The sequence below is a fragment of the Pararge aegeria genome, chromosome 1 (genome assembly GCF_905163445.1).
Source record: "Pararge aegeria chromosome 1, ilParAegt1.1, whole genome shotgun sequence".
NCBI lineage: Eukaryota > Metazoa > Arthropoda > Insecta > Lepidoptera > Nymphalidae > Pararge > Pararge aegeria.
In genome coordinates this window covers 5,439,280-5,466,028 of record NC_053180.1, presented here as the reverse complement: position 1 = coordinate 5,466,028, position 26,749 = coordinate 5,439,280, and the positions used below count along the sequence as shown (strand labels likewise).

Here is a 26,749-nt window from a genome sequence, read left to right as displayed (position 1 = left end):
AACACATAAAAGTCCATAAGCCATACCAATTGTAAAGACGTGTCAATGATACACCAGCGTTAGGCATGTACTGACTTTATTTTTATTACTATGCACCTTATACAATATTTATTATTAACCCACCCTCACATCTTTCCCCTTAAACATAAAATAAAAATTAACAATTACTCTCACCTTTCTCTTTCCAAAATTAATTAAATTACAAATCTATCACAAAATGCATTTTTGTCAAAACAAAACGAAGACGGCGGCGTCAATATACTTTCCATGTTTCCAGAGTTTTCTACTTTAATTTTAATTTCCCGACTACGCCATGTAAAGGCGTGTCAATGATACACCAGCGTTAGGCATGTACTGACTTTATTCTTATGACTGCACCTCATACAATATTTATTATTAACCCACCCTCACACTATTTTTAGGTATAATGTAAAATATGAATTCTATATTTTTAGATCGTTTTGTGGTGGACATATTGTTTTTTATACCATGTGTAAATGAAAACCGAAATAATACTTGACAGGCTTTGAAAGAACATTATGTACTATCTCTGAGACTCATTCGATTACCAAAAAACTAATAGATTTTGAGTAAACCACTGCCATAGTTTTTACCGAAAGAAATCCGATACAGTCCTAACATCACATGCAAAATAAGAATCATGTGACACCTGTCACTTTATTAAGTACGCGTCGAGTAGCGTAGGTACTATACGCGTGTCGGTCTTTTATCTTCAATAGTGTTGCCATAAGTAAACAATTAGAAAGTTTTGAATTCGTTTCATAAAAAAAAAATACGCGTCTTTTGATTTAACATTTCTACAGGGTGATGAAATATACTTAATATGCATCCTTCAATATTATTTCGTAATTCGGTTACACGTTGTTTAATTATCTTTTTATTCTTTCGCGTGAGAGTTGAATACGACTTCAATGGAATCTATGGAGCGACATCTACAGTTACAATACTGGAAAACAGTAATGTCAATCTAAACTTATGTTAATTATGGAGGGTAGAGGTAAGGAGAGTCATCTTATATGGGAGAAAAGTTGAAAAAGTGTCCAGTTGTATGCGCTAAATAACAGTTCAAAAATCCTCCACAATGGCGCTGGTGGATGCACAGGGTATGGTATGAATGTAGCAATCGTAGATGAATTGAAGTATGCCGAGTTAAAAAATTTAATGTCATTATCGACTAAAGTAGTTAATTATTGAGAATTTCAACAACTTACGTTGTACAAAATATTGTGGTAAATATAACCTTACTTCCTTGTTTATTTTTCAAGCCTACTCTAACAATATTTGGCGCTTCTTTTAAGAGTTACCTTGATGCAAATGTGGCGCCATCCTAATTTAATACATTTTGACGGACACTTTTTCATATACACAGATGATCCTCCTTACCTCTACCCTCCATAATGTTAATGAAGAGATTTAATCAAAAATGATTTTTGACGACCGTTGGAGGTCCCGGGTTCGAAACTTTCTCTGGTCTAGTCAGGTGGGAGGTTTTGGCCGTGGCTAATTACAAGCCTACCGGAAAAGACGTGCCGCTAAGCGATTTAGTGTTCCGGTGCGATGTCGCGTACAAACCGATTAGAGGTATGATTGCAATACTAACAGGTTAGCCCGATACTTTAAGAAGAAGATGTCTTTATTTGCATAAAAAAGTAAGCTAGGTTAACAAAACAAACGATAATAAAAAATATATGCGGAAAGGCGGCCTTATCGCTTGACGCGATCTCCTCCAGACAACCTTTGGTTGAATTAATATATTACATAAAACGTTATAGTTCAAAAACCAAATTCGCTAATTATATACCTTACATATACTATACATAATTATACTATATACATATATATATAAATAAAACATACTTTTTATCCCATAAAACACAGGGTTCCCATAGGATTTGTAAAAAACCGTAATAAACCGCTGTGAAGCACGCGGGCAAAAACTATAATAAGGCATGGGGATATTACCACATATATTGTTTTATATATGTTATCATTTAAGTAATGAAATATTTATTTTATGGGTACATGTATATATGCACCACCTAACTATTTTTCTCTTTGCCATTGGTTGCCTGGAAGAATCGCTATGAAGCGATAAGGCCGCCAAATATATTTTGCAATACTTTTCTTTTTTTATGTACTTATTGTGGTGGGAAATAAAAGTATATTCATTCATTCATTCATTCATTCATTCATACCACTGGGTTGTATTGTAGGGGTTGTGCTCCGGCCGTGGCGGGCCATAGCGCGTGGGTCCGTTGCGTGGATTCCAAGCACCACGCGGCTGCGTCCCTGCCCCCCACTGCCCAGACCCGTGACGAAGTCCCCCCGAAGCCTACTATACGACGGATGCGCTCCGCTAGAACAAAATGGTTTCACTTTATGACATGAACTGCACCGCATGAAACTATAAAAAAAGAATGAATAGCTCCAGTTATTTTCAGTAGTCTGAAATGAGACTTAAATTAAAGGAAATTGCATACAATTCTACAATAAACTATTAATTGACATCTTGGAGATGTCTCTTAAAAAGTTCAAAGTTTGTATTAAACGTTATCTTATTGAAAAGTACTATTATAGTATAAAGGACTACGCAATCGATAAAAAAAGCTTGGGTGTAAATTATTGCTCACCAGGTTGCTCTTCTAATAATTTTAAATGATATTGTGAGATGGTGCAACCAAAAAAAAAAAAAAAACACCCGGCTAAATTTGTTGTGGGCTTCTTCTTAGACCAGGACGCGTTTGGAACCCTCGTAGCCTTAGTTTTAAGTTAAAGAATGTGGTTATCACCATCATCTCACTACCGTGTAATTCTTATGTACGCATTAAAAGTGCCACCTATGGGCCTACTTGAATAAAGATATTTTTGACTTTGACTTTTGATTTCAGTGGCGTGCACTTCATAAATGCACACGAACACAAAAATGAGGCCGAAACTCTGACCAGGCTTTTGAGAGATAAAATTGAAAAAAAAACTTACAATTTGGGTGTTTAACAGACGTTATGGGTAGTCCGAACCGCAGGTCCCACACGCAGACGGCGCCGCTTGACGTACCGACCGCGAGATATCCGGCGCTGTTCGCGTATAGACATGTGTACACGCCTTGCTTTAGATCTCCTTGCAGTTTCCACGCGTTGCCTGAAACAAGAGAAAGAATGAATGGCATTTTATGAGGTAAAACGAGTTATGGTACTAACTACTTTACCAGTTATAATGCTATTATAAATAAATAAATATACTACAACAATACACACATCGCCATCTAGACCCAACGTAAGCGTAGCTTGTTATATGGGTACTCAGATAGCTGATGAATATTTTGATGAATAATATACATAAAACTTATAGTATACAAATATATATTGTTAACGGCTGCGTTCAAATAATATATTTTATTTCATTTTATTTAGGGTACCTATAACAAAATAAAAACACAGTACCTATAACAAAAATACCTGGCTAAATTAAATAAAAGATGCTTCCAAAAGTTAATTTATGATTTAGCGCGTTAAAGAAACAAAGTAAACTTTATTGTACGTCAAGAAACACATACAATAATAACAAAGAACTAATAGTACATTCGGAAGACAGCATTGAAACAATGCCGCTTAGCGGCAGAAACAGGCATGGCAGTAGTACTTACCCGAACAAACTCTGTCGCGAAAAGCTCTCTACTACTACTAAATTAATTATACACTGACATAAACATACTTAAAAATATCTATTCTGAGGGTTTTGTACTTAGACGACACGACAGTCCACGACAGTCGCGTCGAACTTTTCGTACGCGACGTATGCGCCGTCTGTGCTGCTCTCTAGTTGGTGTTATTTGGATAAACTCATAACAAGATAATCAGGTCTCTAACTTTAGAGTAGTGCATATAAACGTACCGAACCATAACAGGCATACCCACGGTCCAGTCCACGACAGTCGCGTTCTACTTTGCGTACGTAACGCACGCGTCGTCCAAGGTGCTCTTTAGTTGATGGCATCGGGATAAAACCGTAACACGATGAAACTCACCAGCCACTCTCAAGTACCAGCCCACGACAATCGCGTTAAACTTTGCTCACGCACATTAGGATACAATTTTGAGGCTATGAAACTTACCAGGCGCTCTCAAATCCCAGCCCACGACAGTCGCGTTGAGTGTCGCGTAGGATATGACACCCGCGTGTACACCGCCTGCGGACGAACATGCCACGCATGCGCCATCTGTGCTGCTTTCCAGTTGGCGGCATTGGGATAAGCTCATACGAGACGATCCACTGTCTAACCTGAAATAAGGGCTCATAAATCCGTAGCAGTGGCGTGCACAGGATTTTTGACCAGGGTATGCATAAAGAAGGAAGATGCCATAAAATACAAAAATTCATGAGCTATAAAAAATTTTTAATGCAGGCAGAGCTTTTGTACATGTATGAAGTGCACGCCACTGATCCGTAGTCAGTATTACACTTTATGTGAACAAATTATTGGCAAACACTGTTAAAAGATAAGGAATAATTGACTGCCGAGTGGCGCAGTGGGCAGCGACCCTGCTTTCTTAGTCCAAGGTCGTCCAAGGTGCGATTCCCACAACTGGAAAGTGTTTGTGTGATGAACATGAATGTTTTTCAGTGTCTGGGTGTTTATCTGTATATTATAAGTATTTATGTGTATATTATATATTCATAAAAAAATATTTATCAGCTATCTCAGTACCCATAACACAAGCTACGCTTACTTTGGGGCTAGGTGGCGATGTGTGTATTGTAGTAGTATATTTTTTTTTATTTATTTATTATTATGTTTCAGTTAGCAATTAACTCAACGAGGTCTGGAATGGCAACCTTGCACTGGTCAACGCAGCGTTGGTAGAACCTCGAGGAAGTGGACAGATGGCACCAAACGAGTACGAGTACAACGAGCACGGAGCCATTGGATCTCCTGGCACAATACCGTAGTATATGTAACAACCTACAAAAGACATGTATCCAGCAATGGACGTCAATCTATTGATATGATGATGGCGAGAATGCGAGTGAGCGGTGGATGAGGTGCCCCGGAAATACCTAGACTTACCTCAAAACAAATATGGATCCTTCTTGCGTGGCGGCAACCAGTGAGTGGCCACCTTCACACGCCGCTAGCGATATCACCGGACCCGCGCTTCTGTTGTACATGGATTTCGATCTAAAGAAAAAAATGTACTTGTAAATCTTTATATATATATTTCTTGTGTGCGTGTGTATGCCACTGAACTCCTCCTAAACGGCTGGAGCGATTTGAATGATTTTTTTGGAATGCGTTTGGGTGGCACCCTGGATGGTTTAGATTCACAAATCAGCCCGACAAATGGCGCGGGGGTCAGCTAATCTTATATATATTTCTTGTGTGCGTGTGTATGTACCTGAACTCCGCGGGTCATATCCAAGCGGTCAATAGGCCGGTCGGGGGTACGGGCCTCGAGGCAACGCCTCCTTACCCAGGTCATATTCGCAGGGCAGCTATGCTGCCCTGGTATTTGTTGTTTTAGCCCCTTTCTAGGGGCTAGGGCCCGCCATCATTGGCTTTGGGCCTGTTGGTTTGTCGTGTCCGTGAAATGACCCCGAGTCACTGTCAGCGAAGTCGTCGTCGCGTTTTGGTTAGCACCCTGGATGGTTTATATACACAAATAAGCCCGAAAGATGGCGCTGGGGTCCGCTAGTATGTTATAAATACTACTTTCTCATAAAAAGCTATCTAGAAAGGGAATCGGTAATTTTAAAATAAAATAATATTGTTTTGCGCACGAGCACAAGGAAAATTGAGTCAAAAATACTTGATAATAAAGTCTTTTGGCTGTGAAATTTTGTAAAGCATGTTATTGTCATTACATTCTCTGTGTTTGGAGCCCTGGTTTTAAATCAACGCTTTAGAAATTCTAGTAAAAATAATGGTACACTTATTTCTAAAACAATTGTTTTTTTTACCGCAGAACAGTCCTCTTATACAGGTGTAGTACTACTACATCTAAAAGAAGATTTTGTTAAAACTAAAAAAAATGAAAAAAAAACTATTTTTGATTAGATTTTTACAGGACTTTTAACTACCCGTTAAATGCGTCATACATTTTTTAAATTAAGGAAATCTTATAGGCGAAACATATGTACTTGTTAACATAAGCGTGGCCCTGCAACTTGGATGCGTCCCATAACCGAACCGTTCCGTCATCCGAGCAAGACCCGAAGAGGTTACGGTGAGCTGGCATCCTTACTAGCTGGTTGACCCGAGCCCTGGAGACCAAAACAAAAGTGTTACCAAAACAACAGTGCTACCATATGTATAAAGAGTGCACAGTGTGTCAACTGGGCCGTCAGACTCTGTCTCCCATTAAATGGGCAGTCCCTCCTCAGGCCGCGATGCCTGCGGAATGCCGGCTAAGCTTTACTTGCACGCCGATACTCTCAATGAGTATACAAAGTTGAATCACTATTTACTCATTACAATGTGGTATCACTGAATTAATTAATTGGGAAGTGGGGCGAAAAACGTAGAACTATGGACATAGGGGTCCCAATGTCAACCAGGAACAAGCGTTGGTAGACGTTCTAATAGGTAGAGGAATATCACCTATCTAATAATGGGTAGCTGCAAAAGTTAAGATATTTTTTATCAAATTGATTGCTAAATGACTTGTGCGAGCTTATCAAGACTTTTTTGTTTAGAATGATAAGATGTCCGAAAAATCATTTCTTTGTCTCAAAATCTCTAACATATGATATAAATAGTTTAATTCCGCCTCCTTGAATTGTAGAAGCATGGAGCGGGAGGCTAGTAAGCTAAATATGTATGTGTCTGAAGCCTATTAAACATGCATTAGATATATACATCTTTAGCTTACTAAAAGGCCCTATTCGACAATAATTTAAAAATATTGCAACCACTGTCTATTAACAATTGACCATAGACTTACTTGTGTTCATGTAGATAAGCTAAAAGTTGGTTGCCGGGTCGCCACGTCGCAGGGGTTAACAGATCTTCACTTGCCTCCACGTTATCGTCGTTACTCCTACAAAATATAACACGAAGTTGTTATACGTGACATTGGCAAAATATGTTGTGATAGTTTGGCACACCTAAACGCGAAAATGCAAATAGGTTATTTTATCCGAAAACGTTAAACTGTTCTAAATTGATAGATGTAAAGGTAATGAAAACCTTTAAAAGGGAGCATTAAGAGATAGATGCCACTTTATATAATGCTAGGGTAGACCAAAACGCTAAACCGCCATCCTTGGCATCCTTACTAATTGGTTGATACGAGCCCTGGAGACCTAAACAACAGTGCTACGTGGTGCAGCAGTGCGAAGTGGGGCGAAACACGCGGACATTGAGATCCCAAGGTCATACCGAACCGTAAAACGCAGCGTTGGTATACGTCCTAATAGGTAGATGAATGAACATCTCCTAGGCAAGTTTGGGGAAAAATACTGGCAGACATTTGATAAAAGAGTGTTACATATTTTATTATAAAAATTACCTCAAAGACTTCTGGAATTTCTGTTGCATGCGCGTCACTAAATTTCTCAGTTCCATGCGACACGGGGCCATACTATCTGTAAGAATAATCACACTAATAAACGCGAAAATTGTGGATATGTGTGTGGATTTTTAGTACCCAAATACGCAAACACGGCTAAACTATTATCACCGTACGATAAAGCAAAAAAAAGAAATAGAAACAATTTATAAAAGCTAATGCTTAGATAAGCTATGATATAAATGGATTTTAACGGTTACTTTTTAATGTAAAGAACAATCTTTAGTTTCACGGCATTCAGAAAATGCGGTAGAATGGAACGTCATATGTTGAGTTTGAAGCAAATTAAATTGGGAATCGGGAATTGTCTTGTGAAAAGTGATATTAAAATTCAAAATTTCTTCATTCATGTAGGCCTATCACAGGCACTTATGAAGCGTTCATAAATATTTGTTTACATAATTGTAAGGGGATGGTGATAACTTCGTTCGCCAACTTAAATCTAAAGCTACGAGGGTTCCAAACGCGCCCTGGTCTAAGAAGAGCCCTCAATAAACTTAGCCGGGTAACATTAGAATTTCGACATAAGTAGAGTCTTGATTAAGAGAGCTGCAAAAACAACAAAACCGTTGTCGTCTGGTTTCATATGCATACATTCACAAATCCAGAAAAAATCTGATTTATATAACATGTGTCAAATAATTGTTTCCAAACAATAATTTCAAGACATTAAGTGTAAACCTATTAATACGCATGCGAACTAATATATAAGATATGTGAACTAAGATATTTAAGAGAAATTGTTGAAGAAATTAATGGCGTAACGTAAATACGACTTAACGCCATGTAATTAAATCAAGAGTTAGCACATAGCTCGCAGAACCGATGGACGTTGGGGTCCCAAGGTGGTGCGTTTATCGGTGCAACCACGCACTGACAAACGCAGCGTAGGTAGATCGCCGTCTTCTACTACTACATACTCCCGCTTTATATGTTGTTTAGCAGTAGTGCATTGTTTGACATTAAAATTATCATGAAATCCGAAATTATGTGATTACTATATTCTGTTCTGCATACAATTAAATGTTTTCTTCTCTTCCAGTGTCCTGATTTTCACTGTAATTGAAATCATAATTGCGCGCGAAATGTAACTGCAGTTAATCACACACATTCTTATTGAGATTGTATTACGATTCGAATATAATAGGTAATAAGCGTCCAGTTTGCAGCACTGTAGACAGCACGAGGAAAGGTGTTCTTAAACAAAGGCTGTTATACAAAATATCGCATATACGCATTTCTAAACCATGCATTCTAGTTAAGTTTGTGCATAGACATGCATGAAGGCGGCTTTCCAACAGAGCTGTTCAAGGTCGCGATGCCTATTCGATTCCAAACACATCGTTTGCAATCGATAAGAAGGTATTATTTTCATGGAGTTTTAACTTATTACTCAATGGAGTTTAAACTTATTAACCCTGATTCATGAAGCCTTAGTACAAGAGTTGCTCGCAATCGAGGAGTCGTTTTCGCATATGCCGTCTTAACGTCGTCATCGCTCTATACCGTCTTAATAAATGGGCCTAAAGAGCCAAATCCTGCGCTTTAGATTCATGTTTTACAAACTTTCTGCCAAAAGCCAACACTCACCACAGATTTCTTGATTGCGAGCCATTTTTATACACTTGCAGAAGCTTGATATATAAGTTTTCTAAAAAGTCTCCCACAATGATCTTTTCGAACTGCTTCGCGTCTGATAGCTCCGGTATAACACTTAGCATTTTTGGAAAAGGTCAAAAAGTTTTACACCTTCTTCTAGAATTCAGATCTTTTGGAAAACCGGCTTAATTTGAGTTATAGATTCCTTGAAACAGTATAATATGGTATGAAAATAATGAGTATTCATAAGTGAAAGGCACTCATAAACGGGCTAGCTTCTTTAACAATCTCAAGATTCAAAAGTGAATTTAAAAAGATATAGACAACCCAGGATGTTTTTTGTTGTTGGGTTTTCAGCTGAGCCCATTTAAGAGCCACTTAATGCAATATTTACATTGAACGTAGCTGGCGCTATGGCCCAGGGTGCCCATCTGTGAATGTGGCGGTTGGCTGACTGATACCGCGCTCGCTTGGACCGCACTCACAGCGCCAGACGCGACCGACTGAGACACAGTCTCAGACCCTGTAATAGAGTATTCGTCCTAAAGACACGTACTAACTAAATGATCGACTAACTTTCTTTCCCATACTTTTGGCTAAACAAAGGAGTTCATAATAAGGATTTAAAATTATTTCTCACATCTCGTTGATAAGGATGTGTCAGGCACACATTTCTAGCCTATTCTGGAGAACCAGCTTAAGGAAAAGACAAGAATTTGTAAAATATTATTCTACTATTTGTTCAAGTTTTTATTACTTAAATTTTAAAACCCTCTTTGGGTTTTAAAATTTAAGTTTTAAACAAGTTTTTTTCTGAACGTACAATTTATCTAATATAATGTAATTAAATAAGTTTATGCTTACTACCTTCCTCCTACACTTTCGTTTATGCCTCGATCCGTGTCAGTTTCTATAGTACGATTTATCCAAACTCTTACGTTGTTATTGACTGATCCATTTCGCGAAGTAGAAAAAACTATGTTGTTTTTCGTAAACTATGTACATGAGCAATTAGATATACAACTTAGTCAGTCTCGACCGGCTTAAGGCGATTTCAGCAAAGTGTTATTATTTTCGTAAATAAAATGCAATAAGTTTTCAAGAGCTGTTCTTAACTACAAGTACGTAATATTCACGTGCTGCCCAATTGTACAGGCAAATCAGTCGCATACGCACGAACTGTGCAGTTTTGTGTACATTTTAGGAACATATAATGAATACCTTTGAATAAAGGCGTGATCGGTTAGAGTTGTTCGAATACACGTTATTATGTACTCTTGCGTTAACGAACAGTGCGGTATACCTAATGGGACGCGTCCACAGCCAGCAGGAGCGCTTTGTGAGCACGATTCATGCGCCTGCGCATGTGAGGATTTGCCTTAATTACAGGATAACGCTAAGTACTTGCTGACTTACCTTTGATAGTAGATTGCTCCTGGGTTTGTCCGAACATGTGCTGCCATTCAGTGTTCATGTGAGTTTCGTGGGACAGAGACGTTTTATGAGGCCTCCTGCCAAAATTGTGCAGGTTTTAGTTATAATTGACCAACAGATGGTATCTGATGATAACTGGAGAACAATCGCCCATTAAAAGAATAACATTTCGCATGGCATTAAAGAAGCATGTCTAACAAAATGCCGCCATCACCAAATGTCCATAACCGTTTCAGTCCGGAGCACAAAAATTGCAACAATACTGCTCTGTGGCAGGCAATGGGCTAAGTCAGAAAAAACTCTACTACTTCTAACCGATTTTTATAATAAACTTTTGGCTTTGACTTGCGCTACAGTAAATTTATAAAGTCGGTATTTAATTCAATCTTTGATAACTTTCAATTCATATTTGCCAGATATTTTATTAAATTGAGTAGGATTTTTACAAATTTGATTAAAAACAAATGTTCATGACATTGAGTTGGTTGGTATTTTGATATAAATACGACTGCTTTGTTGAAACACTTCAGTCCTACATGGACTTGAACGATGCAAAGATACCTCCTGGTGTCTTAGTCGTTTATCACTTGGGACTTTTGGTATCCAAGAAGCATCATTAAAAATACAATGTATAGTATGAGTTCAGATGTATGTTAGTGAACGGTATGGGACTATCAACGATTTTAATTTTTACCTGGTCTGCGAAGAAGCGTAGAGTTTTTCTGCGACGTTGTGCGCTAATGTATCGCCCCCTGTATCAAGTTGCGCAGACCTCGATATGCCACCTCCATTCAGAATCAATCTTCCGGGCGCGTCTGTTATATGCTGCAAAACATAATAAGACTAATATATTTTATTCATTGAATGAATGATTGCATGAATACACTTTTATTGTACAGCACATAAAATTACGAGTAGTTTTGAATAGCTTGTTGTGTTCACAGCAGATCCTAGCCAGTATGCTGTGAGCGACTAAATTCGCATATTATTTTAAATTATGTAATAGTTCTTATATACAAGAACATAAGTTACATTTTGCAACACTCATTGCACATTCTGTTTAGACGAAGAGGTTTTTTCATCATCATCTAAATATTTTTAAAATTATGAGGAGACAAACAAAACCTTTTTTATTTCCATTACAAGTTAGACCTCCCCTTGGTGTTAAGTGATGATGCAGTCTAAAAAGATAGAGGGCTAACCTTTTCCTCTTGTAAATGTTAAAAAAAAGATAAAGATACAAATTAATTCCCATACAAACCAACCTGCGTCGATGAGCTTTGAATCTTGATGAGGTGAGCGCTCATGGCCAATAATTGGTTTTCTACATGTTCTGTCATACCTGAGAAAAAATAATGTAGTGAATTTTTTGAAGTGTGCTGACCGCCAACCCGCATTGGAGGAGCGTAGTGGGTCCATGCTATAAAACCTAATTTTCTATTAGAGAAAAGGCTTCTGCCCAGCAGTAGGTTATTATTAGGTCGAGACAGGTGAGTGTGATATGAGAGCTGCGAGCCTGCGAACTACGGAAAGTACTAGGAAAGCATCAGTAGGCTGTAGGTGGGCTGGGAATATATCTATTGTAGATTTTTTTATGAAACTATTGACGCAAATTTACCATCTTTATTTATTAAGTGTTATTATCTGTTGTATAAAGGCGAACGGCCATCATAGCCATCCTAGAATAGATATATAATGTAACATTAATAATATAAATACTGTTTTATGTCCTTAATGTACGAAACTTCAAATGAAAATAATCTCACCGTCAGACGCCAGTCTTCTAAATAAGTTCTTGAGCTGTTGACCCATTTCCGAGTATTGAGGCATCATTCCTTGTTTTACCTGATAATATTTTAATCGAATTAGTTTTTCTTTTATTCCAAGAATAAATATAAAGTCGTGTGATTTTAGTCTGTTTTTTATTTATTTTTTTAAATACCGAAATATCATAATCAAATGTTCCGATATATTTATCAAACATTTTATATAGGCGGTCCCATTTATATTTGGTGAAGATTTGATGAAAATTATTGAATTTGGAGATTCCCGAAATTTTTCATTCTTTTTTCCACACTCTTGCCACAATAATATATCTTATATCTTTAAACGAGCAATTTTTGTATATATAAAATTGGAATCTCGCTCCAACGATTTTCATGAAAGTTAGTACGCAGGGGGTTTCGGGGGCGATAAATCGATCTAGCTAGGATTAATTTTTAGAAAATGTCATTTTATTTGTGTTTTCCGGTAATAACCAATTTTGTGCAACGAAGTTGCACGGGTCAGCTAGTTATAATGATATCCTAGTACTAAAATTAGTGTAAAAACATGTAAACTTAAAAAAATCCTTACGGAAATGCGTTTACAATGTACATTTCTTAAGTCACCCATTTGAAAACCCCTCCGTTTTGGAAGTCGAAGAACAAATCACTTTAATGCACTACTTACCTTTAGTCTAGCACTCCGCCTCTCTCGCAAAGTCTGCACAAGACGGTCGACGTCACCATGTCTTAACACAGCGTCCATAACTTTCCTCGGTATAGGTTCTGCTAAGCTTTCTAGCAGCAATTCTGCTCTTTCCACCTTTTCAAAGATTAAAAAGCTATATTATAATACCAGTTTTATCTAGATACGTAAGTAATAATTATTACATTCGGGGATGTAATGTTGTAAAGAAATCTGAGGTGGGTTGTAATGTGATTTGAATTAGAATTAATAATTGTTAAGTTTAATAATTTTAATAATTGTTTGTTTTTTCACTTAACAATGATTCATTGTAAAGTCAACATCTCCTGAGGATGCTCCGGTTTCGGAGCGAAACGTGCGTAGAGGGTACATTGCCGAGGATCTTATTGGTGTGGGGTATACGGATTGAAGATATTATAAATACCACCATACCGATTCTCCTGCTGTTCGTGGATTATAGCAAATTAAGCCTAATTTTTATAATATATTATGGATTTCCGCAAAGTAACGTCTGCTTCTATCCAATATTTATTGCTTTGATTTTATTGTCTAGCGATTTTCATTTTTCGTCTCACATTTCCCTAACCCTCTGGCTACAATCAGGAAAGAAAACACTCACGGGGCACTCGGGAGTTACTCTAAAATCTTTCGTAACGAATTTAACCCGGAGCCCGTTACTCCCATGTTGCGTTTATTGCGTTATTTTGAACAATTTGCTTTTGTCACAGAGTTGTTGTCTTTTTATACCCGAACTGTTGAGTTGTAAGCTAGCTTGGTTTTCACAGATATCAGTCAAATGTTGTTCAGTCAGATTGTCAATTAGATAGATAGATAGAAAGTCTTTATTGCACATAAAGAAAAAAACCAAATTGAACAAAACAAAAGGTAAATAAATATATATCATCAATTAGATTATCGGTGTCTAAATTTCGTCAACGTCATCTTCTGTACCGAATAAAATAGAAGCTTTTTTAGCTGCAAAGGGGAAAACAGTATCTAAAGCTACAGCTTCACTGACCTGGATGAGTTTGTGTTTGAGGTGGGGCCACACGAGCGGCAGTATTTTGCAGTTGACGTCGATGGGGTTCAACAGGCCGGCCACGCAAGACACCAAACCGCACACTTCATGACGAATCTACTCGAATATATAAATTTGTAAGTGTCTGTCTGTTATTTCGAAATTATTACTAGCTCAGGAAACATCTTGAATATTTTAAAAGACTCCGAGACATGCCACGACAGGAAACATTGCATCACATTCGCAAACACAACTTGGTCCTACCGCTATCTACATTTAAAATCCACCCAATGTGCACAAAAATTTACAATGAAATCCCGGATCATAATACAAAAAAAAGAATATAAAATTATTTATAAAATCATTGAAACTTTACTTTTTGGAGAAAGCTTATTATAAAATAAACGATTTTCTAATTTAAAATATAAGTCCGCTTCTCGATCTGGTTACAGCGCCCTCACAGGGTTCGAAATTTAAATGCTTACATTTTTTTTTTTATTATCTATAGCCCAGCGTTTGAAAGCATCATGCCCGTTAGAAAGCAATGATGGGGTCTAGGTTAGAGCACGTTTGCCTAAAAAGAGCCTATTCACTCTAGCCTTGAAGGTACTCAAATTATACGTGGCTGGAAACACAGTTGCCCGGAGGGCGTTCCACATCTTAGCGGCACGTATCAGAGACGTGGATAAAAAACGTTTCGTGCGTGTTGATATTCCCTTTTTGAAATTCTTATAATTATTTTATCTTTATTACATTGTGATAGAATATTAACTGAATAAATAAATAAGCTATTTACGCTCTTATGACGATTTGAACCCTGTTTGTCTGTACTCTGGGCTACTATTCAGTACAGAGCCGATAATGTTAGGATTTTAAAAGGGACATTTGTTTACTCATGGCGTAAATATAAGTTACTAAGTATCCGCAAACCTACCTCAAAAAGGGTGAAATGGATACCTATTAAACGACTGTAAGAAAGTGCCGTGTATATTAAAAGTTAGGAATATTTCATCTGATGATTTCTTGAAACAAGGGTTGGAAGATTGTATGCATTTCCTATGTTTTTGGAGTTTGGGCAATAAAATCTGCAGTGTTATAGAGGGTGTCAATGCTCTTAAAGGTGTAGCATAAAGGGGTAAACGTTTGTATTGAAAAGTGCCACCTATTAGAAATTATACGCGCACGAAGTTCCAAGGAAATGCTCGGGCGGTACGGTGTAGGATGTACGGTATAGGATTTGTAAAAGTAGAAAGGGACGTATTACATATTGTAAGCCAAAGAATAATATCGCATTTGATATAAAACTCATACCCCGAATTTCATTATTCTTTATTTATTTATTGGGTCTACCAGCGATTTTACATAAAAATAATATTCCTTATCATATATACATTACACAGAATATGCAAAACTATTTAAAGGTAAACACTACATGCTTATTTTGCTAATGGACTAATAATTTTAAAGTGCATCAATAAAAAAGAAAAATAAAAGAACAACATTGTTGTTTTTTTTTTATTTTTCTTCTTCTTTCTTTCTCTTAAGCCAAAACAAAAAGAAAGGGAAAGAACTAAATTATGATAAAAAAAAGTAAGTTATGATTAAAATTAAAAAAACAACTATGTTTAACTAATCTACATACTAATGAGACTAATTATAAATAACCTTCACATACCCATAGATTAGGATGAGCAAGATATACAGCACTTTCAGCCACCAAGTCGCAAAGGGCCTGCTTCGGCAGTAACCCCAGTTCCGCCAAACTCGTAGTAGCACGTAATGCCTTCGCTATAATCCACTCGGATTGGTCTGTGAGGCCCTGAAACAAATAAAATATCTTTTAGATGCAATTATAAAAAAAATTAAAAATCCCAGAACGCTCTCGATTTTGTAGTTCCCGTAATTAGAACTAACAATTTTTATTCTACGACTTTTCAAAATTCAGTAATAATTTATTGAATACAAGAATATTAATAATCATGTTATTTCTGTAAAGTGACATTACACTGTGAAACCAAATACATGTGATTCGACAACGTCACGTAGGCGGGACAGTGACCGCACGATAGAGTCGTTTGCGAGCTGACATTGCCGATGTTACATTACAGTGTAGTAACAAGTAGAGTATCTATGTAAAATATTGAATACTAGCTTTTTCCCGCGATTTCGTCTGCGTGGACTTCTGAATTGGGTCTAAAGCTTAACAATTTTTAATCCTACCACGGGAACTATTCATAAGTACTAAGTAGAACTAAGTACATGAATTTTTCCATAGCATAGGTGAAATGCATACAGGGTTTCAAAGCTGTCTGCCCGCGGCTTAGTTTATAAACTATTTTCAATTTTCCTTTGGGAACTACTTAAGAAATCGGGATAAAAGGTAGCCCATGTTCTTTTCCGTGTCAAAGGCTACATGCCTGCCAAATTTCATCCAAATCCGTTCAGCCGTTTTTGCGTGATTGAGTAACAAACATCCACACTTTCACATTTATAATATGAGTAGGATTGAATGTTCCATATACTATAGAGTTAAAAAGTGCCGAGAGCATTCTTGTATTTTTTATTTGACACTGTGTAAATTCCTTGGTTCCTGATAGAGATCACCAAGTAGCGAAAAGGCCGCGGAATTGTGTGCTTTATGTTAATTGGTTTTAACTATATATTCTTTCTTTTTATGTAGTGTACAATGAAAGTGTATTCATTTATACTATCCTAGTATAAATAAATTATAAACGAGAAAGTTTATATATATGGATGGATGATTGTTATTCGTTTACGCAAAAACTACATTTACGGATTTTCATTAAACTAAACAGTATTAAAGGTAATACGACTAATATATAACGATACAGTATAAATTAGGAAAAATCTGCCATGTCAAAAAATCTTGGCGTCCGCTGTAATAGCAACTGCGAGAGCCTTAGCACCGAGCGCAATAGCTTTAATCATCATCATCAGATCAACCAATCACGGGACAAGGGTTAAGGCCGTAGCCCATCACGCCGGCCCAGTGTGGATTTGTGGACTTCACAAAAAACGCCACTCTTTTCACTTTTTTCACTTCATGTTGATTTAGATGGTCACCTTCAACGTTGAAGCAAGTGATATTTTAATTGATTGAAACGCACATAACTTTTAAAAGTTAGAGGAGCGTGCTGGGATTCGAACTAAGGCCCCCGGAAGTGAAGCCGAAATCCTAACCACAAGGCTATCACCGTTTGAATACTGTAATCAAATCCAGTAAAGTCACAATCTTAAAACAAAATGTGTCAAAGAGGTTTCTTACCTGTTATATTATGAAAATTAAGCTTAATTTGTATACTCCGCGAAAAGCATGAGAATCTGTATGGCAGATAGATCTTTAGAAATGTAGACCCATGAAAATAAGAGACCAAATAGATTTTAGGCATTGCCACATTGCCGAAGATATCATGGAATTCCGAAAAGTAACGCCTGCTTCTATCCAACATTCTTACCTGTTGTAACAACGGCAGTAGTATGGGCGCTGCGTGCTGCCCGACATACGACGCGACTCCAACCACCCGCTCGAAGAAACACCCCCGAAGAGCCACCTCCTCTTTATCGTTCAGGAACGTTACCATATGCGACAGGATTACGTCATTTGCTAGAAACACACATTTCATCAGCATTAAACAGTCAGTCATTTTTTTTTTTATTATCATCTAAATTTCTTTATAACATGTCTGTCCTTTTGTATATCATTGTATCTCTTGTTTTGTTTGTTAACAAGCAAGCCTTCGCTGTCCACTGACTGAAAATAGACAGGCACTCTATTCTAGCCAGGACAACGCTGGCTTATCTTGAAAAACTGTTTTCATCGTGCTGGCTTCGTTTAAACTAGGCTTAAATCTGTACACGTAAATGTAATAAAAAAATATTCGTGTACAGACAGACTTTAAGCTTCCTCGGGCAAAAGCTAGCATAAATTTCTAACTCCATTTCGAATTTAAGATAAATTGGTGCAGTAGTTGCGGCGTGAAGGAGGCACAAACATACAAACTGTCGACTTTATAATAAGAGTGTGATTCAGCTACGTAATGAGATAAATTCATATTATAGTTCGGTCGTGTTAAGAATGCATTCCTGACAGGTTGTGATCGAATAGAACGAAGTTACATTTGAAGTGGCATTGAATTTACGATAACACTGTTTTAAAATTATTTATTTGCCCTACTAACAAATGTTTGTCATTAAAAACTATATAATCATGTCAAGTAGTAGTTTCTTTGGAAGTTAAAAGGAAATATTTTTTGTCTTATACCTACTTCGCTGAAGGAATTTAGCATTTAAATCCAACTTAAAAGATTACTTCTTATTTGTCTTAATTGAGACCAAATTGTTATACCATTGTTAATTATTTAAGGTTTTTAATGACCGACTCACAGACATCAAGAACGTTTTTACAGCGGTCGGACTATATAAATCAATTATAACTGTAAAAATTAAAATTGTCTATGTAATGCCCACTCAGGAATGCGTGTTTGTGTGCATTAAAAATGTATTAGTAATAAAGAAAAGTGGTGTTTTTTGTTAATTACCTTTTTGTTTTCCAAAGAAAACACACAGCTTCGTGATACCATTTTCGACCAATGCCCGCTTTACTACGGCTTGAGAATCCGTCAGTAGGTACGATACTGTGGAACGGACCTACAAAAACAAAATTTTTACTATTTTACAAATTCCACTCAGAAGGATTCAATAATAAAATTTGAAGAATCCACGTGTAAAATAACGTTTGCAGAGGTCGATTCGAGAAGGTCGAATTCCCTCTAAAAGATATTTAATTATTCCTACATCGTGGTTAAAATTGATCAAAATAAGATGATCTATCGAAACACGCTGCGTTTAGAGTCAGTACATACAGAACGAAAATCCCACGCGCTATTGTATTCGTAGAATTATCTACTTTATGTTACAGTAATACGGTCCTATTTGCAATGGCGCCCGTAAATTGCTCGGGTATTTTTTCGCTCAGTCTGAATTGAAAGAAGAAAAAACAACCTAATTGTTTTCTTACAGAAATACTTTGTACAACTCTAGAGTCAATTCCAGAGCCTCTATAGTGAGAAGATGCTGATCACAAGACCAATGAGGCATTTTAAGCAAGCCAAGTAGTAAGAAGTCATACATCAATCATACAAATCATATAATATTTATTGCAAGAATGTATGATAGTATAGTATTACGGCAACTTGTAAATTTTGGTTAATAAATTTATTAAATTAAATGAACATATATAATTAACATATATATTAATCATATACCCTACCCTGCTTTCTGAGTACAAGGCTGTGTGTTCGATTCCCACAACTGGAAAATGTTTGTGTGATGCCCATGAATGTTTTTTCACTATATGTAGGTATATTATACTATTCATAAAAATATTCATCATTCATCTTAGTACCTATAACACAATCTACGCTTAAATAGGGGCTATTTCAAATTCATATTAAAAAAAATACGTACTAAGATAGGGTTGGATAGTAAATTAGGACAGGGAAAGTAACTTAAGTTACAAACCATTTCATGCAACGCCGAAAGTTCAGTTTCGTAGTTTATGTTAGCCGCTTCTTTATCCGCCATGTTCTGTGTCTGGTCCAGAAATCTTACTGCAGTTTCTGCCAATTTTGCTAGAGAAATAGTTTAATTTGTTTAAGTTTTAAATGTTTCTCAATGCACATCGTTTTATACCACCACTTACATTGTCTGTAATCTCACCTACTGGTAAGTGATGATACAGTGTAAGATGGTAGCGGGCTAACCTGTTAGGGCATATGGCAGTTATATTTAACCCATACCCTAATAGGGTTTCTACGAGATATCATACCGGAACGTTAAATCGCTTAGCGGCACGTCTTTGTCGGTAGGGTGGTAACTACACTATAATCAGTATGGTGTGATCTATAATTTCTTCAATCCTTATACTCCACACAAAACAGATCTTCGGCAATGTGCCCTTTACGCACGTTTCGCTCCAAAACCGGAGCATCCTCAGGAGATGTTGACTTTACAATGAATTATTGTTAAAAAGAATATTCTATCAAATATGTAACTAGCACCGACCAAAGCCTCCCACCAGAACAGAGAAAACTCGGAAATAATAAATTCCCAAATATCCCCTGAAGGGAATCAATGCCGGGACCTTCAACTTAAAACCACAGTGCTCACCGCTGCACCAGGGAGGTCGACAAAGATTTACAAATCCCGTGTTTTTTTTTACATATCCCGTGGGCAACGTTTATTTCTTGGGATATGTTACTCTACGTCTTTTCAACTAGCTCTATGCCAAAAGTTGATCGGTGCCTTAGTTAGAGAGTGAAAGGAGGACAAACAAACAAACAAACACACTTTCGCACTTTTAATATTAGTTCGGATTGGCTAAAATTTGAAATCGCTAAAACATATAGCACTATAAAATAAAATGGACAGTCAAAGTACGGTACGGTACAAGTAAAGGACTTAATTGACAACTTAAGAGACGAAATTCCACCGAGGCTCCTAGAAAGCTGATGTAAACTGTCTGACTGTTGAAGCTGACGAATTGAAGCTTTAAAATAAGATAAATAAGTTCCAATTTACTCAGATGGATGTGTTCCGATATTTGAAAACAAATACCTAACCATTGCAAATTGCGAACGTAAAATTGTATGCCTACTAAAGTCGAGATAATGAAGACGTCGGGAAAACATCTTACCAATGTTATTAGCGTACGCAATCCGCACTGGCAACGCCGGATCGGAAGCCCTAGGCGCCAGTTCCGGAAGTATGTATTCCGGAAACACGTTGCAATCTTGCGGAGGCAAGTTCCGGACACACGAGACGCATTTCGCGACGCACCATATAGCCGCAGCGCGGACTCGAGATTCCGGCGCGTGAGACAGGTAGATCTAAAGGCGCCGAAAACATTTAAATGTTACAATAATTGTGGATTGTTTTATTTTTGGCAGTGTTAAATATCATCATCCCCATCATATCAACCCAATAACAACCTACTACAGGGCACGGGTGTCCTCCCATATTGAGAAATGGGCCTTAGTCCACCACGCTAGCCTATTACGCATTTGTGGACCCCACATACCTTGGGTAGCAGAAGTCACTTTACAGCAAAAGTAAGAGAGTAGTTCATGAGGACATTATGCGCTATTGCTTCTGAAGCTTCATGTTTAATGTTAAATAAAGCAAACCAATGCACAAATTTTTACATATACTTTTTTCGCGGGATTTGATTCGTCTGTCCCTCGCGCAGAAATCCCATAGTTAATATCCAATTAAACCAATCCACCAATTATTACAATTTTTTTTTTCTGGGATTATATTTAAGGACTTAAACTTCACTTTCGCGGCGCTAAGTTCGAATTACAGCATTCACCTATAACTTTTTGTGCGTTTTAAGCAAATTAAATTTCACTTGTTTCAACGGTTGAGATGCCTGAGAGTTCTCCATAATGTTCTCAAAGGTGTGTAGAGTCGCGTCGCCGGAGGAGACCCTTGCCCTGTGGTGGGCCGATAATGGATTGATATGATGATGATCACTTTAACAATATATTCTTGGTAAGTTTTAGCCTTAAGTTTCTAAACAAGGCCGTCACAATCACTTTACAAAAATGGAATATGTATGAACGCTTTAACAGAATCCGTAATAGTTCTAGTAGAGTAAAGAAAAAAAGATTACTCACAATAAAAGGCAAAATCCTATCCAGAATCGTCTCCGAACTAGAATTCTCGCACAACAGCTGCAATATCTCCAAACAATGCAACTTCGAAGTGCAATGATGCAAGCCTCTAATACAAGAAGTCACTAGCGACGTAATCAAAATCAGCCCCTCACCATCGGGGCCCATCTCTTTATTTTCCAATGTCTTATTATCATTATCATCATCCAAATCGGACACATTGACGTTCATGACTCTAAACCCTTCCTTTATTAACGCTTCCATATCAACTTTAGGGATTTCTCTGGTCTCCGGTACTAGATTTCGGTAGTCTTTCGAGTTGGACGGTTGAGTGAAGATCTTGATTATGTTCTTTATGTCCTGGTAGATACGGGCTATTTTCTCGTCGGCCGGCAGGATTGGTTGCGCGGAAAATATCAGCATGTACGATTGCAGGAACGAGTAGAAGTATTCGGGGAACAATCTAGAAATAAGTTTTAGTAGTAGTAGAGCTTTTTGTGACTCGCCGTGCTTATTTCTGCCGCTAAGCAGAATTTCTGCAATGCTGTGTTCCGGTCTGAAGGGCGTGTTTGGCATTGGATTACAGGCACATTAGGCTTGAGAACTTTTTTGCATGCTGTGTGAAGTGTTATATGCTTGGTCCATCAGTTATTACTTTAAAAAAATTGGTTGTCTGTAAAGTCGGCTTACTGACGATAGTTGAACGTGACAACGTCGTAAGAAAATACTGATGGAATGGTTGCATTTTTGAAAAGAAAATTTTATTTGTTTGATAGATATTATTGTTGCTATAAACAATTGACACCTTTTTTTGATTGACATTCACTTTTCACTGCACTTCATCCTTGCCCAAAACATGTAAATGTATTATTGTATAGAAGCTGTCCACGCGGACGCATCGCTCACTCAAGTAGGAGAGAGACAGATGTCGAACGCGGAGGCCGACTGTGCATCTTTGTCGCTCGTTCCGCGCTCTCGCTTGCACTTCAAGCCTAGAATGGAATGCCTCAGAGCGAGGTAACGCCGCATACGTCTTGTTTTTTCGTGCGTGCAGCCGGCTCCATCGAATTATAAGACGTTGTCACGTCAAAAAATAAATAAAAAAATAACGATATAGTAATCGCGCCAACATCAGCATAAATAATCTGTATAGGCCTCCTCCCAAATGAGAGCGGTAGAAAGAGCTTCATCGTCACTATTTTCAAATTCTAGGAGCACAAGGTCCCAGTAATTATGACTGACAAACAATAATGACCAAAGAGGCATTTTAACTGGCTTTCCTAGCAGCAGAGACCCGGTAAAGGAAGCTGTACCGAGTACAGACAATAGATTTGATTTTTATTACTACACTTTTAGCTTTAATACCAGGAAGACTCTCATCATAAAATTTTAGGCGATGTAAAATATGATGTTAATTCCACATACTTGCCCCTAGCTTCATCCAAATATATCTCTGCACTGCGTCTGTCTTTTGGGTTTCTTTCTGTCATGGATTCCAACAGGCTCCGTAACTCTTGTTCGCAGGTGTCCGGTAGGGTCATGGTGGGGGGACGATCTTCCCCATTTCTGTATGCAAGCAACCCTGGAAGATCTAATGCTGGGGTGCCATCGTTCCAGAGCTCTAGAAGTGCACACCTGAACAAGAAAAAACAATGTTCTGCTCAGAAACTTTTGCGGTACTTTTTCTAGCACTTCATCAAAAGTCCACTGCTGGACTAATACCTCTCCGAACGGAAGGGTTTGCCCATTATCATATCGCTGGGTAGAGAGGTTGGTGAACTATTGTGCGCGGACTTTGCGGAATTGTTTTGATGCCATCTGGCGCAAAAATACAGCGTAACTATTGACGAGGGTCTGGGGAAGTAGCAATGGCATTCACACATGATAGCAGATAAGATATACAACCGTGCACGGTGGAAACTCACGTACAGGACTAGTTCTCACATAGTTTTCGGTCCCTGCAGCGCAATTAAAGAATAGATTTATAATACGCAGCCCATGTCGAAATGCTTCTATATTTATTTCTGCTGACAAGCAGTATTGCTGTGTTCCGGTCTATAGGCACAACAAAGCGTTCTATAGAGATGATCTCCCCGGGAGACGTGTCCGAAGAATTTGAAAATGCGGCTGTGCACTAATGTTGAAAGACGTTGCTTGATGTCAAGTTTTCGGATAATGAAAATATTGGTGCGTAATTCGTTCCATGAGACTCTAAGCATACGTCTCCAGCACCACATCTCTATAGCATCTATTAAGAAATAGCTTCAATCATGAATATAACTTACCCAGTCGAAAATATATCCATACTGGGGATCAGCTCACCGATTTTGCAGGGCGATTCACTCAACAATAAACTGCTACTTCTATCATCACCCTGTAAAACAAAATTTACCTACAATTCACATAAATATGGATATTAGTTTCCGAAAATTATAATAAAACAGCAGAATTAAGAACATACAGAAACTGTGTACACGACTAATATTGAAGCATCAAAAAAATCACTCCACTTTAGATTGGTTTCTCGAATAAACGGTTAGTCTTTCTAATCTAATATCAGCGTTCAGCATAAAATGGGAAAATGGGAAAAAAATACTATACAGTACAATAATTTTTTCCATTCCATCCTTAATATGTTTTAACCTAGACAAATTTACTGCCCATAACTCACCGAATTTCTAACATTAGGGTCTGGAGCCCTGACGAATCTCTCTGGCGCAACGTAACAGAGCCTCCTTCTTGACGTATCGAAGAAATAGCTGAAGTCAGCGGGATTGTCATCAGGCAGGAAGGTGGGCTTGAATGACGCTATATCTGTTAGTAGGACCCACAGCCAAGATGTTACCATTATGTTTTCTAGCTGGAACAAAATGTAGTGTTATATTTGAGAAGTTATTAAGTTAATCTAAAAAGCTCCAATATTTCCATACCATAGATTCTTCCTGCTCTGCCTGCAGCTTTAGCACCTATCTTGTAGAAGTACTACAATCCTATTGTTTGCATAATCATGCGTGTACGTGTTCGCGAGTTCCAGACTTCTCTGCCATTATGAGATTAGACTAGTTCGGGCGAAGAAATTATGGCGAAGCAATGGCGAACTTTTGCCGTGAATGTAGTTTGAGTAACATCAGCAAAATGTTGTTTAAAGTCAAATTTAGATAATTGTTAGTTGAATTAATAATCATTTAGTTCCATTATTGTAATTTGGGTCTTTTCCATTACTACTCAGATTTTCCAGGGACTATATGTGACTTATTGTGACGTATTGTTATCATTTTGAATCTACCAAACTAACCTTAATATCACCATGACAGATGCCAAGCTTATGCATTCTGTGCAATGCATAAAGAACTTGAAATGTGATCCATTTCTTCTCTAGCACTGTTAGAAATGGCCGAGTTGACATTCTGTCGTACACACTGCATTTACAATACTCTCGCATTAAAAGGCCTGCCTTGTCAGTAAGCTGAAAAAAAAAAAAATTATAATGATAGGTTGTCTCTTAATGTACAGCCTATTGGTATGTCTAGTGTGAATTAAGGTACCAGGTGAAATTCTATGGTCAGATCAAAAACTGTTAGGTATTGGGTATTTCAGTTCAGAAATTTGGCAGTACCAGAAGGCATTAGTAAAATAGTGTTAAATACTTTTTGAGCATTGCAGTCCACATTAAGGTCAGTTACAGTTAGTATTATTTACTTAATGGGTAAATAATATATCCTTAATTATTTTAAAAGAGTGTTTGTTCGTCCTTCCTTAACACGATAACTAAGCAACCAATCAACTGCATTTTAAGCATAGTTAGTTGAAGGTACAGAAACATAGGCTACTATTAATCCAAGGAAACCAAACGGTTCCCATGAGATTATTAAAAAACTGTAATAAATGAGGAAGAATTAATGAATTTTACACATTTGAGTGTGATGTGTGGTAGGTTTAGGTAGGTAGGTTTTAAAACTCTCTTTCTTATTGGAGGGGATCTATAATTTAAAACATTCCCTTTTGGGAGAGAGGAAGGTTGAGCCCATTGGGACTTTAACATCTGAGGATGCTAATGTTATTTCTCCACTGTAATCTTACTCAGTGGTAAGTTTCCACACAATTTTTAACAAAGTAATCAAGTCTATATTGTTAAGATAATATTTATTCTGGTTCAGAAATTTCGTATTTTTTAAGAAGCACTTACAATAACTCTTTGAAATGGTAAACAGTTGAAAGCTGAAGCAAGTTGCTCTTTAATCTTCAGTATCCTCTCTTTATGCTCTGCTAGTGGCAGTGATGGGTCATGGACTGCAAAGACTTTGACCACAACCAAACCCTCTCTGGTGCGAGCTCGTGCAACTTTAAAAAATCTTGTTGAGCCAAGGCTGAAATACAAAATATTTAACTATTTTATGCATCATATAGTAAATTATGATTAGAAAAATACTTTATTGGAATGCATGAATAATGATAAAAATTAATCTTAAAAATTAATTTCAGGAACTCTTTAGTGATAAATTATTTTATTTTAAGTAAAAAAAAAGCAATTAACTGGATACTTTGTACTCACCTTTGATCAAATGATAAATCTACATGGTCACTTAAATAATGCTCAACTGGATATATCTGTGAAGGTGCTACGCCAACGAGTTGATTTCCCATTTTGGTTAAAAGAAAAGTAAATTTGATAACGTAATTGAATACGTAAGTATGAAAACAAAGCTTCTTCTTTAAACATTTAACATTATTAAAATTAAAGAATATTTACACGCTTTTCACGGAGTATTTGTTACAGAAACCGAATTGTCTCTTTATATTAACACTCACATATTTTATCACAATGATAGTTATTTATAACAAAACAAAATTGCAACATGCAAGTTTTGATCAATATTGACCAATAAATACCTATTGACGTTGACACTTGACAGTCGTGAGATATGTTGAATTGACAAATAAGCGATGAC

The 26,749-nt window shown here is 37.2% G+C and overlaps 1 protein-coding gene across 2 annotated transcripts in view; it reads right to left on the bottom strand.

Moving 5' to 3' along the window:
* The window catches only part of LOC120623291 (phosphoinositide 3-kinase regulatory subunit 4), a 28,897-nt gene extending 2,235 nt beyond the window's left edge, over positions 1-26,662 (bottom strand). The window contains exons 1-26 of one of the 2 annotated variants that reach the window (XM_039889240.1): positions 26,353-26,662; positions 25,987-26,167; positions 25,096-25,266; positions 24,472-24,660; positions 24,086-24,174; positions 23,226-23,435; positions 21,804-22,263; positions 20,822-21,014; positions 19,648-19,757; positions 18,666-18,774; positions 17,583-17,731; positions 15,782-15,925; positions 14,107-14,223; positions 13,071-13,205; positions 12,386-12,464; positions 11,885-11,961; positions 11,314-11,444; positions 10,602-10,696; positions 9,580-9,708; positions 7,527-7,602; positions 6,960-7,055; positions 6,157-6,279; positions 5,087-5,197; positions 4,133-4,299; positions 3,001-3,159; positions 2,217-2,377 (exon numbers count right to left, since the gene is read on the bottom strand). In XM_039889240.1, the coding sequence (XP_039745174.1) occupies positions 2,217-2,377; positions 3,001-3,159; positions 4,133-4,299; positions 5,087-5,197; positions 6,157-6,279; positions 6,960-7,055; positions 7,527-7,602; positions 9,580-9,708; positions 10,602-10,696; positions 11,314-11,444; positions 11,885-11,961; positions 12,386-12,464; positions 13,071-13,205; positions 14,107-14,223; positions 15,782-15,925; positions 17,583-17,731; positions 18,666-18,774; positions 19,648-19,757; positions 20,822-21,014; positions 21,804-22,263; positions 23,226-23,435; positions 24,086-24,174; positions 24,472-24,660; positions 25,096-25,266; positions 25,987-26,167; positions 26,353-26,444 (3,753 nt within the window). In that variant the 5' untranslated portion in view covers positions 26,445-26,662. The remainder of the gene's footprint in view (positions 1-2,216; positions 2,378-3,000; positions 3,160-4,132; positions 4,300-5,086; positions 5,198-6,156; positions 6,280-6,959; positions 7,056-7,526; positions 7,603-9,579; positions 9,709-10,601; positions 10,697-11,313; positions 11,445-11,884; positions 11,962-12,385; positions 12,465-13,070; positions 13,206-14,106; positions 14,224-15,781; positions 15,926-17,582; positions 17,732-18,665; positions 18,775-19,647; positions 19,758-20,821; positions 21,015-21,803; positions 22,264-23,225; positions 23,436-24,085; positions 24,175-24,471; positions 24,661-25,095; positions 25,267-25,986; positions 26,168-26,352) is intronic. The other variant, XM_039889249.1, reaches the window with a different exon arrangement.
* Positions 26,663-26,749: the final 87 nt, after the last annotated feature.